Source organism: Crocodylus porosus, unplaced genomic scaffold (genome assembly GCF_001723895.1).
Source record: "Crocodylus porosus isolate Cpor-Errol unplaced genomic scaffold, CroPor_comp1, whole genome shotgun sequence".
NCBI classification, from domain to species: Eukaryota; Metazoa; Chordata; order Crocodylia; family Crocodylidae; genus Crocodylus; species Crocodylus porosus.
The window spans coordinates 78,668,325-78,687,004 of NW_017728949.1; the positions used below are offsets into that span (position 1 = coordinate 78,668,325).

Consider the following 18,680-nt stretch of genomic DNA (forward strand, 5'->3'; position numbering starts at 1 on the left):
TTCTCTAAGTCTTCATTGGTTTATTAAACAGATCTATATTGAGCCAAGCCAAGCAGAAAATTCTACTCTTATTACCTGGTTTTGAAAGTGTTGAGATAGTGGAAGAATCTAGTGGTCCATTTTCTGATATGGTAAGTATCGTATTTTCATTCTTATGAATGGATTCTGTATAATCTAGCAATTGTTCTAGAGAATGGTAACAAAATCCTCTGGAATTACACTGTGAGATGGGTATATGAAATGAGTTTTCTTCCTATTTTGAGCAATTATTTTCTAAATTAACAGAGAACAAAAGCTGAGCTGGCATTTATCAGTTGATAACCCTAATTTAATTAAGTCCCTTTACTGGCCTGTTCTTTACGAGTATATTCGCAGATATGCTGCATTTTTTTCAAAGTTGTCTGAATTTGAATCTTAAAATAATCTTAGAAATTTCATTTTCTTTGGTTGATACTTCATCCTCATATGCTAACTAGAAATTTTATCTTTAAATAGACAGAAAATTCACAGTGGGATGCAAAGATAAGCGGAATAGAAGTAAAATTGGGTGGAAAACGGGATTCCTTGCTGGCCCAGGCCAGTGAACAAAAAGATAAGATGCCTAATGTTCGCGTCACACCAGCAAAGGTAACATCCATACAGGTAGATGTATTGAAATTGTTCTCTTTATCCTAGAAAGACTAGTACTTTGATAGTCAGATTTTTTTTAGTGGAGCCAGTATGTTGTATCAGGTTACCTGAGTGTGTTTGCATTCCCTGCACCTCTGTGAAGCAAGCCAGCCTATCTATAGAGCTTGCAGGTAGGCTCCCCATACAGATTTTTCTGGTATGGGCGAATTCTCTCACTTCAGAATCAGTTGTATACCTTAAGGAAGGCTGGTTGCATGAGTCGTGGAAAAGCAGCAGCAGGATGTTTCCAAACATTATTTGCTTTTTTTGGTTATGAATTGTGGCTATGTACCAAGTTTCTTAATATGAACTGTAGTATAGTTGCATCTGAAACTTGGTATCATGATATTTTGAAAAGCAGTGTCTCAAGCCTCACTATGCTTTCTGTGCTGCCTCATGCATGTGTATAGGGGCACAAAAGACAACAGCCAAGATTCGGCCCCAGTTCCTGCAAGGCAGGTGAGAGATGGTTATATACCATCTATATTAATATCTATTTTAATATATAAAATAATAATATATATTAATAATATTCCTTGAAAGTTCAGGGAGACCTAGGTTCTTATGTCCTCAAGCATTGCTTTTAAGAAATAGCTACCCTTGCTTGATTGATAGGCATTATAAGATCTTAAGTGTGATCTCTGAGAAAACAGCATGTCAAAAACTAGGACAAGTAATTGTTCTATTTGGAATGGTATACCTGAAATAAAGAAACTTCATTAACAATGAGGAATTCCTTTTGTCTTATTTTTAATCCAACTTTTCTTCTCCGTAGTTGAAACTAGAATTTTCATCTTCAAAGCCTAAAAGTGATATACTCTTGGAGGAAGAGAAATCTGCTGATTTTGTATTTATTCCTCCAGAAACAAAAGAGAGGATATTGACGGAACACCAAAAAGAAGTACTTACGACAAAGAGGTTTGTAATTGGTACTGTTTGAAAGGTCTGTTATGTTTATAAATTGGGTATTGTCACCTTAATTTTTTGTTGTTTTTTTCGTGTCTCATATGAATGGAGCATCCTGTGCTACTTCATACAAAATTCAGTGTTACGCTGATAGTTTTCTAGCATATAACAATAGCCTATAAAACTCTGTATGTAAAAGAACCAGACTAATTACTGACTTAAACTGTAATACATTGTGTGTAAACCCAGGAGTACCAAGTATTACAAACTATTCCAATAATGAAAATTGTAGAATTTCATCCTGTAATTCTTATTTACTACTTTAGCTTAACACAGTAAGATAACTTTTCTTCTAATAGTAATTTGAACTAGAGGTGACTTATTTGGCAATGTGTTATACTTGTGTGTAAACAGCAGTTGCTTCATGTGAACACTAACTGCTAAAACACACTTTAAAGAGGTTGTACTGCAAAAATAACTATACTGTCCTCTCCTGTGTGCTCTTGGGAGCTAAAACTGAATGTTCCAGAGATGAGCTTTAGTTTAATTAGGAAATACCAGACTCTTCACTCTGAACTTACAGACATTTTTGCTGGACAAGTGTCTTAGCCAAAATAGTTTAATTTAAAAATACTTACTGCTACTAGATCTATGCACAAAACATCCTTCATTTTCACCAAGAAAAGAATACATAACAGTTTTCAACTAGTCCTATCTATTGTCCATAAGGCGTGTTGTTGTACAAGGACTGAGGGGTACCGATGGTTGGGTTGATTCAGTATATCTGAAAGCTTTGTGCAGCAGGGCTTCAGAAGAGCATCTACAGCAAAGTTAAAGGTGATTCCACCTTTTTTATACTTGCTGCACTACTGTGCCTGCTGATGTTCTTCTCCCATTTTAAAACAGCTGAATCGAGTGCTTGAAAAATGAATGGTTCTTTTGAAGATTTGATAATTCAGTCCATTTACAGATTTTTTTTTTGTTGTTGTTGAAATATCTGTGTTGGCACTTATCATCTATCTTCTTAGACCTTATAAACCCAAAGCCAAACCTACCTTTTGTTCATTCCAGAATTGGCATTCCTGCCATGTACAATAATCTGGATGCATCCCAAGATACGACCTTATTTTCTCAATACAGTCAGAGCCAAGAAGATTCTTTGTAAGTATAAGGTGCCAGGTGAAATTCTGATAATAGTTTAACATTCTTATTACAGTAGTTCTCATTTGGGTGACACCTTTCTCTTTTAGGGGGAAGACTCCTTTAATAGACATTCCAAAAGAAGAAAATGAAAAGAAGCTTCAGGTGTGTTCACCGTGTGTAATATGTAATAGAACTACAGTTGTGTTAACCTAAGTTTTATTTCTCAAATTTTAAAATTTTATCTCCCAGCTCCTCAGCTCATAGGAAATTCTCTCTCTGAGTAACTAAGAATGCCTTTTTGTGGTTCTAAAATTTAAAAATTAAAGAACAGTTACTTTTTTACATCAGTTTTGAGAACATTTGCTGCTGTTCAGTCTTTCAGCGTAATTTAATTAGGATTTTTATTGACTTTCTTCAGTGTCTTAAATTAGGTGCCACCATGCTAAGTTTGTAGGTGTGTAGAAACATGTTACTAATTTTAGACCTTGTAGCACAGACTACTGTCTCTAAATTGAATTCAGTTTACATCTTAAGTATTATCAGGTTATAAAGAAATCTAGGGAAATATGCAGCCTTTTAAATGGTCGGTTTTGTAACTTAGTTATTTCCACTGACTACACTACTTCCCCCATGCTTCTGGGGAAGGCTGCTGTTAAGGGTTAGGGTTCTGCTTCATATGCGCTAGGGCTGTGTGAAGCTTCAGTCACTGAATCTCTGAATCCAAATCAAATTGGGATACCCTTTAAATCTCTCTGAATCGAATCAGAACCCTCCAAAGCAATTCGGAGAGATTTCATGATTCGGACATGGATATGGCTTTAAATATTTTTTTTCTATGTACCTTGAGGTATCAGGTGGCTTGTGAGCACTGAGATGCTGGAGCAGATCAAGTGTCCTATGGGAACGAGGTGGGGTCCCCTGCGTGCTCCCCAGCAGACCCGGAAGTGAACCAGAAGCACTTCCAGTGTGGAAAACCTGCCCCCTGGCTCCGTAACTGGTGCCTCCTGGGTCTGGGAGGGCACTTGGGGTCCCCCTGCAGCTGATCATTGAGCTGGGGCATTGCGGGGGACCAGAAATACTTTCGGGCCCCCCGTGCTCCTGTGGGACACTCCTTCTGCTCCACCATTGCAGCGTTCATGAACCGTGCCTGGTACCTCGGGGTATGTAGAAAAAAGGTTTAAAGCTCTGTCTATGGCTGAATCACTGATTCTCTGAATCAGCATTGAATACGGCCAGTTTTGCACATGTGCCAAATGTGCAAAACCCAAAAAGGAGGCAGTGAAGCCACACTATTCTTTGTTCCCTTCCTCTCTTGTCCTCTTTTTGGGTTGAGGAGACATACTAAAGAGCAGCACCTTCCAAGAATGCCAGGAAAGTGGTCTAAACAAACCCACACTCACTTTTAGTGTAGCTAATCTAAACTGTTCAGAAGGAGCCCTCTCTTTTTAGGCTTCTGTAGACAAATATACCAAAACACACACACACATAGAAGTTGTGCAGGTTGGATAAAGCACACAGTTAAAAATGGAGGTGTTAAATGGAAGTAGAATTCAGGATACGAAAATTGATTCGGCATGCAATCAAATTGTGTGCACTTCCTTTCCTGTTCCCTGAGTCAATTCCTTGCTACAGTCAGCATTCTCTATTTTAGGAAAATTCCAATACAATCAAAATCCCAGGGACATTATATTAAATATCCTTTATATTTAGACAGCAAGAGCTACCTACCAGTCATGCAGAGAGATGGAAAATACTACAGAAATTTCTTAAATTAAATATTTGCATTGAGTACAACGAAAAATGTTTGAATGATTTTGTGGGTGTTCATGTTGATCTAAGGACATAGGCAGACGAGATTCTTTGAGTAAATCCAATTATCTTTTATTAGACCAACTAAAATAGTTGGAAAAATGAAATTATTTGAACTCCTTTATCAACTTGCATTTGAAAGTTAATAAGGTTGTTTCCCTATGCTTTCATAAAGTTTTAAAATGGTGACAGGCAAAAAGATAAATCCTAACATTTTGGGTGGGTGCGTAATTTGAAAACCTTTACAAATAACTAGAAACAGTAGTGTATTTTAAATCTTAGTGAAATTGCAGTTTTTGTATTATGTAGGTAACAAAGCCTTAGTACTTAATTTTAATATAAATTGTTTTCATTCAGGATGAAAATATGAAAAGTGACGTATACAATAGCGAAACGCACACACCTCCAGAGAATGGCCAGTTAAGCAATGCTGTTGAGAGAGCTGCCTTTGTGAATACTGAAGACAAATCCATTACCCAAGTGAAAGAGAATTCAGATCCAAAATGTGAGGAGGATTTTGAAAAAGGTACAACTGATGCAGTCTTGAAAGAACTTTCAGCAGAAGATGATTCAAAAAAACGTACAAGTGAAATAGTTTCAAAAGAGCCTTCAGCAGGAGATGAAAATGTGTCAGACACCAGCAGCAGTTCATCTTCTAGTGACATAATTTCTGGAACACCACAACCTGCAAGGAGAAGGCAATCTTTCATTACCTTGGAAAAATTTGATAGTTCCGAAAACAGACCCTTCAGTCCTTCTGCATTGAATAGGTTGTCAGGAGCACCTGGAATTATTGATATGCCAGATAAACAGGAAACCATAGATATACCAAAGACTCCCACCAAAGCGGAAGAACCCGAGGAGGAGGAGGATAGAAGTACTTTAGAACCAGGAAATGAAGGAACAGTTACTGCAACAAAAAAGCTAAGTCGCAGGCAAAATAAAACTGAGCTCAGTGACAACAGGCAATCTAAATTGTTAACAAGATCAGAAGAGGAGAGTGGTATACAAGAGTTGGCAGTTGCTCTCGACATGGAAAATAAATCTGAGCTATCTACTCAGGTGGAAGAAATGGAATGTATTGCAGATACACAGTCACACGCTCCCAGTTCCACAGTGGTAGAGAGTATAGCAGTAGAGAATAAGCTAATTGTGGATGGTGGTGAGGAGGTAGGACAAAGTAAGGGATCGAATCTGGATTGTAAAGAAAATACACCTCCTGAGGTTGCTGTATCAACTGACTCAGTAAATAAAGATGACAATCAGATTCCACATGTGGCAGCAAATCAGAAAGCATTAAGGCGTTCTTTAAGAAGACGATCAGAAATTGCAGAAGCTACAGCAGGAAATCAAGACAAAGAAAACAGCCACCAAAAAAACAAACGTAAAGAAGATGAAAAGCCTGTCCAAAAGAAGGTGCCGCAAGTTAAAGAGGACTCCTCTCAAAAGCAGAAATTAATTTCTGAGAAAGGTGTAGATGCACAAATAAAAGTCAATAAAAAAGAGAATAACTTAAATGAGAAGACTGCTGAAGATGATATTGGTTCAAAGGAGTCATGCACATCAGCAGGTCTTGAAGAAATGAACAAGAGCATCAGGAAGTTGGAAGGTAATTTGAAGTCTGAAATGGATCATCAAGATTCTGGGTCAGATATAATGGGTCAGAAAAGGAGTCGCCCACGATATCAGACAAGAAGAGCTTCACAAGGTTTACTTTCCAGTATAGAAAATTCTGAATCTGACAGCTCTGAGACAAGGGAGGAAAGTGCAAAGAAGAAGAAAGCTGGAAAATGGAAAAATAAAAGTGATTCTGTTGAAAACAAAGTGAAAGAGGAGAAAACAGAAAGCCAAAATCAGGAGTTCTCTTTACAAGAAAATGTATCTGAGATTAGGAACCTGCCTGATATCAAAATTAAAGGTGAAACAAATCCTGATCTGCCTGTGGATGAAATCACAGGAATTACAGACTTAGCAAAAGCTTCCCTTGGACAGAACACAGATGTGGAGCAAAATGCAACCAGTGTACTAACAAAAGTTCTCATAAACTCAGGTACATCTGAGCCAGTTTTGAAAACAAGGCAAGAAAATAAATCCTTTGATAAGCAAAGAGACGTAGAAGACTGTAATGTAAGTGTTCTGGTCAAATCTGAAGTAGGGACTAATAATTCTGATGCTGCTCTTTCCTCTGAGAAACCTCTACAGATACCTGACTGCCAGCACAAAAGAAGCAAGAGATTGAGAAGGTCAAGGAGCTGCGATTGCTGTGGTGAAAAGTCACAACAGCAAGAAAAGTCATTCACTGAATTAAAAACTACCAATATTAATGCAATAAGTGAAACTAAAAAATCACCTATGCAGACAACTGTGAGTACATCAGAAGTATTACTGAACAGCTCAGATTTTGATGCAGACTCTTCTGTGGGACCTTGTGCAACAAGCACACCGTTGCTTCCTACTAAAGTGTCTAGTATCTTTGATTCAGAAACGGGGTTAAAATCTGAGAGTGATTTGCAAGGAAGTGCATCTCCAGTGAAGTGTGAAGATGCTGAGAATTTGCCATGTATCATGAGTGAACTTTGTGATTCTGTAACTGAAACACGAGAAACTGCTGTTCAGGCTGGCAGACCTGAAGAGTGTTTGACCGAGTATGTTTCCAAAGAGCCCAAAGAAGAGAGGTGGCTTGCTTTGGAGAATGAGAGTAAAGAGCCAGTATGTACAGAAAAGAAAGACATAGGTGAAAATACACAACCAGAGCAATTACCTGATGCAGAAAGAGTTAGTAACTGGTTTGAAGAAACAAAGACAAATGAGCCAGAAAATGTTCAGAACACTACAGAAAGGAATCAGAACATTTCTGTAAAAACCAACAGTCCTCAGGATGGTGAGATGGAGGAGGAAGGTTTAATAATCAGTGAGGCTGAAGTTGCATCTACAGTACCTGAAAAGGTAACCTCAGACACAGAGGGTGGAGAAGGAAGTGACAACATGGATTCTCCACAGAAGATGAAAAATCTTGATTCTCTAACTTTGGTTAAAGTTAATGAAAGCCCTAATGGAGTGCAGACCCGCTGCACGTGGTCTCCCTCAGCTTCTCCATCCACTAGTATTTTAAAGAGGGGTCTTAAAAGACAGCAAGAGGATGATTCCCCATCACCTGCTAACAAGGTATTGTGATATAATGCAATCTAGATAATCATTACCATTTTTAATGCGTCTTGTAAAGTGTATATTGAATAATATTCTTTATTGGTGTTACTGATAGTGTTGTAGAGCTACTGAAAGTGACGTGCAAATATATATAGAGAGAGAGATATAGACAGGTCTTAATCTTTAAAAGGATTTTCTTCCTTTTACCTTTTACAATAACAAGAGCATCTTTCCCTGGTTTTGACATGAGTTGTTTCGTGAGTTGAGAGGATGCACATTGCTAGCTCTCAACCTTACCTGAAAATGTAATTATGTATATCATGAAATTATGATGTCATATTCTTCATGTGTAATTGTAGTTTTCCCAGCCAGCCAGAATCTGCATTTTGAATGTTTAAAAAAAACCCAGAAACATTTCAGATTTTGTCATGAAGAAACAGGGTGGAGTGGAAGACATGAGTACGGCTTTATCCCTTCCCCTCCCTGTTTGCTAGTCATCTTTTAAACCTATATTAAGTACTTGTAATTTTATGTTAAATATAAAGTCTCTGTGCAAGACATTCATTTGTACAGCATCCCTGAGAGCAAATCTGATTTGATTGGTCTATGTACCAAGCACTGTGGCTTTTTTTACCTTAATATTTGAGGGAGGTTTTTTCCCAATGCCAAGACAGTAATTTTATAAAGGCTGTAGTTAATTGTTAGTTTGCATTATAAATTTGTTTTTAACACCTCTTTGTATGTTCAGTATGAAACAGTTCTTCTAATGTTTTGTTGCTTTTACCACAAATTGACAGTGGAATATGAAACACATTGGACATGAGTTTCATAAATACTATACTTGTTCTTTCATGTTCAGGATTTAAATAGCTGCCATATGATTTTTATACAGTTAAGAGCTATTTTACCATTTCAGGTAGTGAAAATGAGAATACTTTGACTGGCATATGCAGACAAGGTTCTTTGGGTAAATCTGATCTTTTATTAGGCCAACTGGCTGAGTGAAATCTTTTATTGGACCAGCTGCACGTATGGAATGGCCTTAGACAAGCTTTTGAAAGGGAAGCATTATTCATCAGGTCTGAGGAAAGAAGTGAGCACAATGATGATTAAAAACAGTGTGGAGGGCTGTGGAACTAGAGAAGAGAGGTTCCCGGGGGTAGCAGACAAACAACTAACTGAAGGAAGGATAGTTTGATTAGTGAGTAACGAAGACCTTTCAGAAGGGAAGAGGGTTACAATCACCTGTATCATGGAGAAAAAAATTAAGGAATTAGATAGATTATGGTATGCCATTAAGTCAATAACAGTGTTCAGTCCATGGTTTTTACTATCCATCCAGCTCATGAGTTTTTCTTCTCTGGCTCACCTTTGAAATGTTTTGTAAATTTCCCTTGAACACTAGGATAGACCAGCCCACTAAACCAATTTTTTCTTCCAGAAAACAGAAGAGAAGGATAGATAGTATGTGTTCATTTTGCAAATGAACAACTAAGGAAATATATAGAGCATGTATTTTTGCCCCTTCTAAAATCTTAATTGAGTTAAATAACTAAAGGTCATTAATGTAGGTTACTAAATGCACATTTTAGTGTGTTGTTCCTGCTGGTGTCTTAAATTAGGTGTCCCATCCTCATACTACTACTCTTTGATTTCTGTCCCATTCTTGTAGACGTTTATCTTTTGCTTATTTTATACTCTTCCATTGTTTTGTTTGCGTATTTTCTTACATCATTTCCTAACTTGTGTCTCCAGAGCATTGCTATCCAAGCAGTAACGTAGGTAAGGCTTTGGCCATCGTGGGCTGCTGACAGATGTGGGGAAAAAAAAAACACAACCAAAAACCAGTGCTGTACCAAAAGAGACAGTGTGTTAGTTCAGCCCAGCTCCACAGCATCTGTATAGATCAGGTGCTTCAGTTAGGGCTTTTTTGGGTGCTTTTATCTAATAATATCTGATTGAATCAACTTCTGATAAAAGCGTCAAAAAGCCTTGCTGAAGTGACAAATTGATACAGAGTTAGGTCCAGTTAATGCAGTGCCGCTTTTGGTCATGTGCTATATGCGGCATGGGGGCGTGCCAAGCTCAAAGTAAAGCACCGGGTTTTTTTTCACTCTGTAACCAGCCCAAGGGAAAAATGTACTGCTAGTCCAAAACCAGCGTGTATTCAGCAGTTTAGCATGTTGCTTGTTATTCTTATGACACTTAACAAAAGGTTCGTAATCTCTCGTATAGGAATTAAAAAGTACTGTGATTTCATCTTTAGTGAGAAACAGCTATTTCAGTTGGATCTAACGAATACATTTTTCAAATCATACTTACTGCATTTGACAGTGTATAAGTTGACCCCATTTTTCTGATCCAAAAAGTTAGGTTGACCTATACACCAGATCTACAAGAAATCTAACTTTTTGGATCAGAAATATGGGGTCAACTCATACCGACCCCCTGCACATCCCCGTGGGCGGATACCCGGGGCAGTGGGATGGACCCATGCTGCAGCGCTGCTTGCAGGGGACCGACACAGGGTTGATGCTTGGCTGGTGCAGCTTAGGTAGTGCCATTCACAGAGGATGGAGCCAGGCTTGGTGCTCAGCTGGCACAGCCTAAGCAGCACTGCTCACAGGGAACAGAGATGGGCTGGGCACCCAGCCAAACAGCATCTTCACGGTGATGGCAAGGCCCAGAGGCCGGGCCTGGCCCCCCAGCGACAGGGACGCCATCTCGTGTTTGAGCCGGACTGGGGTTTGGCCAGGGCTGGGCCAGGTGGGGGTCAAAAGTATTGCTGTGGTGTATAAGTCAAGGTGGAAAGTTAAAGGTAAATATTTTGGCTTCAGACCTCGACCTGTGCACTGTGAAAGATATAGTAGATCTATATACTTTATACAAAATGTAATTTGGTGATTTAGCTGTGGCTACAGATTGAGTGTAAATATTATTTCTAAAAACAGATTCGTCGAGTCTCTTTTGCAAATCCAATTTACCAAGAGGAACTGGCAGATGATATTGATAGGAGAAGTCCTGTTGTTAGGTCTATTTCTTCCTCAAATAGTTCACCATCTTCACGAAGTCTTAAAACTTCGTCCAATAACCAATCCAAGGTAAATAATGACCTTTTTTAGAATAGTTCTCTGTGTACTAATCTTTATCTTATGTAGTATTACTCCAATATAAACTTGTATAATTAAGATTATAACAATGGCTAATAAATAAAATAGTTGTCAGACTCGATAAACAAAAGAAATAGTGGGCGCTTTCTGTGGTCTTGTGCATTATAAGGAGTGAACTGTTGTCCTCTTTTGAAATGAAAAATATTATTTTGAGGTTAAGATAATTAAAATCCTATGAGTAATTTAATTCCTACAAGCCTGAGAGATATTTTTTCCTCTTTTCCATCCAGCATATTACCACTCCAACCAAAGGATTTCTGTCCCCCGGATCTCGTAACCTTAAATTTAAGAGCTCAAAGAAGTGTTTAGTAAGAAGTGCTTAAGTTCATGCATCTCTTCTATATTTTTTTTGTGTTCATTTGTGTGATACTTAACAAATGTAATCATTTTTGTGTACTATTCAAGATTACTGAGATGGCCAAAGAATCGCTGTCCTGTCCTTCAGAGTGCGTGTACCCTGCATTGGTAGGGTGTAAAGCACCAGTCGATATCATTTTACCTCAAATTACATCAAACATTTGGTAAGTTGCTCTCACTTTGAGATTCCTAATACACCTCAGTGGACTGTACAAATTTCTTTTGGAATGAGTGCCTGTCTGGGGTCTTGTTGGAAGCATTTAGAGAGGGAGAAGCAAGGGCTGTTTTGGCACCTGGCTATAGTGTCAAATTAAGTCTTTTGCATCTCGTGGAAGTGTTCAATTCTTGTTCTTACCCTAAGGATACAAAAAAGTTGTCAGACTTCTTTCAACTCCAACACTCATGCATCCCCAATTCAGACAGCTGTGCAAGTGTCAGGGCTTTTCTTTGTTCAGGTGTTAGTATTTTTACTGCTGCATTCTATGTATTCATATTAGGCCTGTGCAAGTTGGCAGCAGTGTGATCCAGCTTCAGATCCGGCCACTTCAGGTGGCCGTGATCCAGTCCGGAGCTCCAGACTGAGTTTCTGCCTCGATCCGGCTGACATGGCTCCAAAGCTTCGGAGCCACCTTAGAGATCCAACCACCGGGTATAATTGGGAATCAATGAAATATCTGTAACTTTGTTGTTTTATGTCTGATTTGGATGAAACTTGCAGGGATGGTAGCCTCTGCTGGCAGGGGTTTGCCATGAGTGACACCATGTGTGTTAAGGTGCAGCAGGGTGACAGCTGCAGGGATGGTGGCCCCTGCTGAGGCCACAACGCCTGCCAGCTCTCGAGCAGGTCGGTGCAGGGGGGTTCTGGGGCCCTGCACCCCTAGCTGCTGACAGACAAAACTCGTGACACGGGTGCTTGTGAGCGGGGGAGACACTACTGCAGGCCTGGCTGCTAAGCTGCTGTGTTACCAGCTACCAGTCATCATGATTCACTCAGGGACCTGCTCAGTACACAGGACCTAGCTAATGTAGCCAGTTAATTGCCATCGGTTAACACCTACAAAACCAGAGTAAGGAGATGAAAGAATCAATACAATCAACTGCCCCAAGACAGACACAGTCTTGGCACAGCTCCCCCAAACCCCTGCACCTTGAAACTTGAAACTTGGTAGACTTCATGCTTTCTGCAGAGTCTACCAGCCCTGAAAATTTCATCCAAATTGGACAAAAAACAACAAAGTTATAGATATTTATTATACCCTATAGCCGGATCTGCGAGGCGGCTCTGAAACGCTTCAGGAAGCCGAATGAGGCAGCGCTTTGACCCGGATGTGCTGCTTCAGACCCTGAAGCATCCGAAGCTTTTCCGGATCCAAAGCTCTGTCGGAAGCCTCTCACAGCCCTAATTCATATGTAAAGTACACATTTTTTTCAATCAACCCCTTCAGTTCATACATGGAGTTTAATGACTTTAAAAAACATATTCCAGTCTCTAGTAGACAGTATTTGATTTACTGAAACTTGGGTGAATCCTTACTGTGAATGAGGTTGTTAAATTGACATTTATGTGTTTGTATTCTAAGAATATGCTCCAAAAGATAAGTTTTCTGGAGCTGTCGTGGGATCTACTCAGAATGACCTGTTTTGAATTGGTGCTTTCTTCTCATATTTCCAGTTTTGTTACTTATTTATATTAATTAGGCACAATATCGGGGAGTTAAATTTTTCTTTCTGCAGAAAAGAGGGGTTATGTGCCTTGATGTTCCTCCTTTCCATTCGCATGAATAGATGAGGGACAAACCTCAAGTGTGCGTTCTCCTCATTTCAGCTTGGGGTGGGAAAAAAGCTGTCTTGGAATCAGTACATGGACTCCCTTTTTTTCCACACAGGGCACGGGGGTTGGGGCAGCTCATTCGAGCAAAGAACATTAAGACAGTGGGTGACCTGAGTTCCTTGACAGCATCTGAAATAAAAACGCTTCCTATCCGCTCTCCTAAAGTTTCCAGTGTTAAAAAGGCTCTGAGAGGATATCATGAGCAACAGGTAAAGTTACTTTTGGCACTGCAATGAAGAACAATCGAGTTCTACATTGCTGATATTCATTACAAAATGCTTAAAATTCTCATTTTAAGTGCCTAAAATATAATGTAAAAAGAAAAATAATAATTAATAGAAAAAACTGCTTTAAACTAATTTCTATCACTTTTCTATAATACCAGGGTTATAGATTATGCAGGGTTACCATATTGCCAGTGCCACACAGGTTACATACGTAGCAGGGCAGTGGCCAGTAGTACGGTGGTCAGACATGGGAATTGTAATTGATGTCATTTTAATTTTGTAATTAAATATATGTCAAGAAATACATGCAGACTTTGCTTTTTAAAACATTCTTCTTTCTCACATTTCAATTAAATCTTTAGGTAAAGGCTCGTGGATTTGAGGAAATTGCAGCCCTTGAAGATACAGAGAAACCAGTAAGTGTTATGGAGGAGAAGCCTTTTTCTGCAGAGGAAGAAAGACTTCCAACAGGTAAAGATTGCATTTTCTTGTGTAACGTGTAACTTCTGAGGTTTAGCACTGAGAAACTAATGCATGTGATAATTGCTTTTTAAATGCCGCATTGTTTCGTTATGCTAGGTTTGGGTAAAGATAGTCTGACTTCATTTATTACATGTAGTATTTTCCTATTCAAACTTCATGAAAGCTATTCCTTAAATCTAAAACAAGATTGGTTTCCAGGTGGAGTTTTCAGAAGGGTACTTGGCTGCTTTTGTAGCACGAGTTGTGAAGTGTAGCCTGGGCAGAGAGAAGAGACTCCACAGTGTCTCATAAAAAGGACTGCTGCATTGTGCACTGCTGTGGCTGTTTTCTCGATTCCTGGCTTCTGCCATGACATCCAGAGCATCTGCCTGAACTAGGCTAGTGGCTAGCACTCTTCAGCAAGTTGTATGTTTGAATCTCCCTAGGCAGAGAAGGGAATTTTCATGAGTTATTGTAACTTCCCCCTGCTCCTTTTCTTCTCTGGCTCCTTCAGCTATGTTTGAAAAAGCAACAGCTGCTGCTTGCCTTATCTGAGAAGCCTGATCATATAGGAATACTCTGACATTTAAGGAATTAAGCTCTTTGCAGGCAGAGAAATGCAGTTTCTGCATGTGTTGGGCCCCAGCACTCAGAACTGAGGCACTGTTAAGTGTGCACAGACATGGAGCTGCATACACTAAGAGGAGTTTCAGGGTCAAAAAGTAAATTGAGACACCTAGAAAGCCTCTGAAAATTGGGGGTTGGGGGTCACATTTTTGGACTTACATGCCAAAGTTCAATCTGAATCCTGCTGTAGGGACCCATGTCCTCTCCTGGATATTGCCCCAGGTGCTTAAATAAAGGATTCTTCCTCAGAAATTTTTCACTGTATGATCGTCTCATCTTCCCCAATATTGACACACCAGGAACTCTCCAGTCCCTCATCTCATGCCTTGAAGCTTTTCTTTCTTTTCTGGTATGATTTGCAGGCTATAGGTGGACAGAAACTGTGGGGCTTAGTGAGTTCAAATTCTGCCCTCAAAATGTTCTTCCAATTCCATGGAGAACAACTGTGGGAAGAATCAGTCCATCCAGCTTTTCTCTCCAGCCCGTGGCTTGAACTGATGGTGTAACTAACTACCGGTAGATAATGTGTGCTTGTTTTCTGGCACAGAAAAAACTTGCAACACTTCATGCCAAGTGAATTTCACTCTGATTTAAAACCATTTTAATCACCTTTGTCTTTTAGATTTGGTAGAACCGGCTGTCTTGAACACAGACGTGCAACCCAGAGCAGACCTTTTGACCCAAATCAGTGCCCTTGCTGCTCGGGTAACTCCTGAAGAGCTCCACAGTTATTCAGGAAGTCAGCTGTTTGAAATGCAAGAGAAACTTGGTAATATGACAAACTGTATTATGAAGAATCTACAGTCCCGCTGGCAGTCACCACCCCATGAAATTTCTGATTAGTCATCTTTACTTTTTAACCAGGAGTTTTTGTTACAAGAAACAAATTTCTGAAACCCAACTGTTTGTTACTGGCAATGTGGTATACTTCAACTGAGCATTCATGTACTAAAAAACTTCTTAAAGACCAAGGCAGACAAAATGCATCATGGTATACGTTTAACATTTTTAATTTGTTGGATTACCCTTTCTGTGTTTAGAAGTATTTGTATTTTACTGCTATGCATAGGTATTTTCAAGTAATTAAAAGAAAAAAACTAAAATTTGTTAAGATGTGCAATAGCAAAGGCTGTGAAACTTAAAACTACAGAGTATCTAATATTTTTTTAAAATGTAAAGTGTTTTTATTTCTGTGAAGCCTTAATAAATGTAAAAGGTTAAGCTCATAACTACTGAAACCTAAGCGTTGCCCAGTTTTACCTAGTGCTCATGTTAATTTCCCTTTTTTGCTGGTATCTTTAGAGGAATTGCCTCTATTTTAGTTATTTCAAATTGAGATACTACTGCAATGAATTAATCAGTCAGCACAGTGCATCTCAAAACCCCCTAAAGATCCCATTGTCAAGCACCAGGATTGATTTCTGTCTTTGCATGATCTTTCTAAACTACAGCGGTTACTCTGGTATTGCCCATTAGGTAAAAGGGTTTGGATGCAGAATTTCTCAGGCTTCTTTCTCAGGCCTTTAAAATTTTATATGCAGTGTTGTTCCCTTGGGTGGATGACTCTTCTGTGGGACATGAACAGATGTGACATGCACAACTTTGTATATTATGTATAGATTTCTGATTCCAAATGTTGGTTGTAATTTATGACTGAATTTTGGTTGCATGGAATGCACTGCTGCTTCTCAAAGACCATGGTCAGTGAGAGTTCATAGGATTTATTCTGGAAAGATGATTTGTATATAATGTACTGTAGTTACTGGAATGAGCAATCACTTAATGGGATTGCTGCGGGCGGTTTTAGGTCTTCTGTATGTACAAATAAAACAAATAGTTCCCTAACGTGTTAATGCAACTTTATTTATTAATAGTATTCTTACTGTCTTAATCATATGCTGATCAAGACGTTACATGTTTGAAACCATTTTCTTCAGATTTTCCACTTCTTAAGGTCGGTGCCTCAACCTCTAAGTTGTGCGGTCTCTCTGGCCTGGTGCATAATACTCCATGCAAAACAGAACAGCTGCACCAGGAGACGTCAAGAAGCCCTGATACCTCCCAGTTGGTCTTGTTGGTTCTGATTCCTGCTCCAAAAGTTGTTAAATGTTTTACCCAATAACTATTTAATATAACATGTTCTGCAGTCTTCAGTGCCTAAACCCTGGATGCAGTGGAATTTAGGGCACCAGTGTCTAATCTTGTCTAATGGCATGTTTAGTACCTCCCCAATGGCTACTGGCTTCATTTTGAGTTGCTTAACTTTTGTAGACATTACAGTTAGGTAGGTAGCTAAGCCAGATCAGGGCTGTGGCTTCCACTGTGGAACCAGGGGCCTAGAACTTAAGTGTCACAATGTTTAATTCCTGTTATGGAACTAGCTGTAACTTGCTGTTTTAATTGAACAGTGTTCAAAAACATTTTTTTTTTTGAGATCCTTTACTAACTTGATCATAGTCATTGTGGTTAATTCAATAGAAATTGTAGGCATATAGTGCAGAGACGTGGAAGAGATCTCAAGGATAAATTAATCCAGGGCTGTTCAGATCTGGTGAGGCTATGGGCTCCAGATGACACCAGCATGTGTTATAGGCTGCACGATGTGGGGGTGGGCTCACTGCACGGACTGCTCCCAGCAGCATGCAGACCCCCATCCTCAGCCATGCAGGCTACAGTTGGAGGACATGGACCACTACTCTCCCCTCCCCCCCCCACATGGCCTTTCCCCCTTGCACAGCAATGGGAGAGGTGGCTGCCTAGGCCCATGCCCTATATATAAACTGCTTGCAGAGACCCCATGTAGACTGTGAGCGACATCCTGGCCCTTTGTGGGCCGCATGTGGCTTGTAGGTAGTCAGCTGGGTAGCCCTAATCTAGTCCAATCCCCTGCACAGAAAAATGATGTCCTGTTCCTCAGCCATACCAAACATACATACTTTCTGAAAACCACAACTTCCCTAGGCACATTTCCAGACCCATTTCATTGTCACTTCCTGCAACTTCATTGGTTTTGAATATGGCTCACGGGCCCATAGGGTGATAAAAATTTCAGGATCTAGCCCCACATTCAAAAAGGTAGGACACCACCCCTGTATTATAGTAATGGATTAAAGATCTTCCCCGTGTATCATTCAGAGACTTTTCTGGACAAGGCAGGTTTGTAGCAAGATTATTTAATATGCCGATTGCTTCGCTGTTGTTGATCAGAGGTTAAATGCATTAATTGTACTGCAGAAACATGTACTTTATTTAGCCACTAATTTACAAGGAAATACAGCTTTCTGACCCCAGAACAATAGCATGAAAACACACATGCATCAGCGTTTAGCAAGCAGAGAAGAGGAGAGGCATTTAACTTTCTTTTTGACTGGTTTGAGATGTTAAGTTTGTTTGCTTATTTGGAACAAATAAATACATTCAAACTTTTTTTAGAGTGGCACAGAAAAATACTGTCTTGCTAGGAAAACTAATAAAATGGTTGCAGTTGTTTTTTGTTTTTTGTTAAATATGTGAGTACTCTAAAAATTTACTGGTTTTCAAACCATAAGGTACTCAAGACTGTTTTGTAGACAGTAGAATAGACTTTATGTGCAAGTCCAGAAAATGTAAAAAGGTAGTGAAGTTACTAGAGACACATTTCTCACTGGATCAGTGACTACTAGTATGTTAACGATGAAGCTTTGATAATGTTTGTAAAGATATTTTTAAAATATCTTATTCTATATATAAAGTAACTTTTTCAAAATGACGAGACACAAGACAGTATCGACAGGGAAAAAACAGTAAGGCACTTTGGCAGGGCAGTCTTGTGGCAAGTAGAACAAAGTGCCTGCATGTTTTGTCTATGGATATGCTTTACAGAAGACCTCAGTTTGGTTTAGACAGCTTCCACATAGTTGGCTGGAAGCATGCCAGTCTTGCCTGTTCTCTGTACAGTCCCATACATCCAGCCTTCATCGATAGCTTGGACGTTCACAATTGTGTCACCATCTTTGAAGGAAACTTCATCAGCATCAGCTGCCATGTAGTCATACATAGCCCGGTAGGTCTTCTGTTTTTCAGAGAAGAAAAAAGCCTGTGTTAAACACTTTGTCTTGAGGTTAAAGTAACCTACCACTGCACTGCCATAAATTGTGCAGCTGCTTGACTGTTGGTATGGCTCCTACTGTTTAGCCCATAGACTTTGTGCTTCCAGCATTTGCCTCTAGGTCTTTAACCCAGAGGGAAACCAAATCTACATCTCCTCAGTAAGCTGCTTTAACCACAATGCTGATGACTGCACATTGCAGGTCCACCCTCCAGCACTGGGTAAAGATGGCCCACTGAGCCATG

General features: G+C 39.4%; 2 protein-coding genes across 4 annotated transcripts in view; one reads left to right on the forward strand and one right to left on the reverse strand.

The window, feature by feature from the left end:
- The window catches only part of RIF1 (replication timing regulatory factor 1), a 63,820-nt gene extending 47,627 nt beyond the window's left edge, over window positions 1-16,193 (forward strand). Inside the window, exons 24-35 of one of the 3 annotated variants that reach the window (XM_019554244.1) lie at window positions 32-131; window positions 496-642; window positions 1,445-1,587; window positions 2,647-2,736; window positions 2,826-2,880; window positions 4,885-7,692; window positions 10,626-10,775; window positions 11,075-11,152; window positions 11,250-11,365; window positions 13,088-13,241; window positions 13,622-13,730; window positions 14,971-16,193. In XM_019554244.1, coding sequence (XP_019409789.1) covers window positions 32-131; window positions 496-642; window positions 1,445-1,587; window positions 2,647-2,736; window positions 2,826-2,880; window positions 4,885-7,692; window positions 10,626-10,775; window positions 11,075-11,152; window positions 11,250-11,365; window positions 13,088-13,241; window positions 13,622-13,730; window positions 14,971-15,191 — 4,171 coding nt within the window. In that variant the 3' untranslated portion in view covers window positions 15,192-16,193. The remainder of the gene's footprint in view (window positions 1-31; window positions 132-495; window positions 643-1,444; window positions 1,588-2,646; window positions 2,737-2,825; window positions 2,881-4,884; window positions 7,693-10,625; window positions 10,776-11,074; window positions 11,153-11,249; window positions 11,366-13,087; window positions 13,242-13,621; window positions 13,731-14,970) is intronic. The other 2 variants (XM_019554245.1, XM_019554247.1) reach the window with 2 other exon arrangements.
- A 1,312-nt stretch (window positions 16,194-17,505) lies between these two features.
- The window catches only part of NEB (nebulin), a 207,897-nt gene continuing 206,722 nt past the window's right edge, over window positions 17,506-18,680 (reverse strand). Inside the window, exon 151 of the mRNA XM_019553612.1 lies at window positions 17,506-18,399. Coding sequence (XP_019409157.1) covers window positions 18,226-18,399 — 174 coding nt within the window. The 3' untranslated portion in view covers window positions 17,506-18,225. The remainder of the gene's footprint in view (window positions 18,400-18,680) is intronic.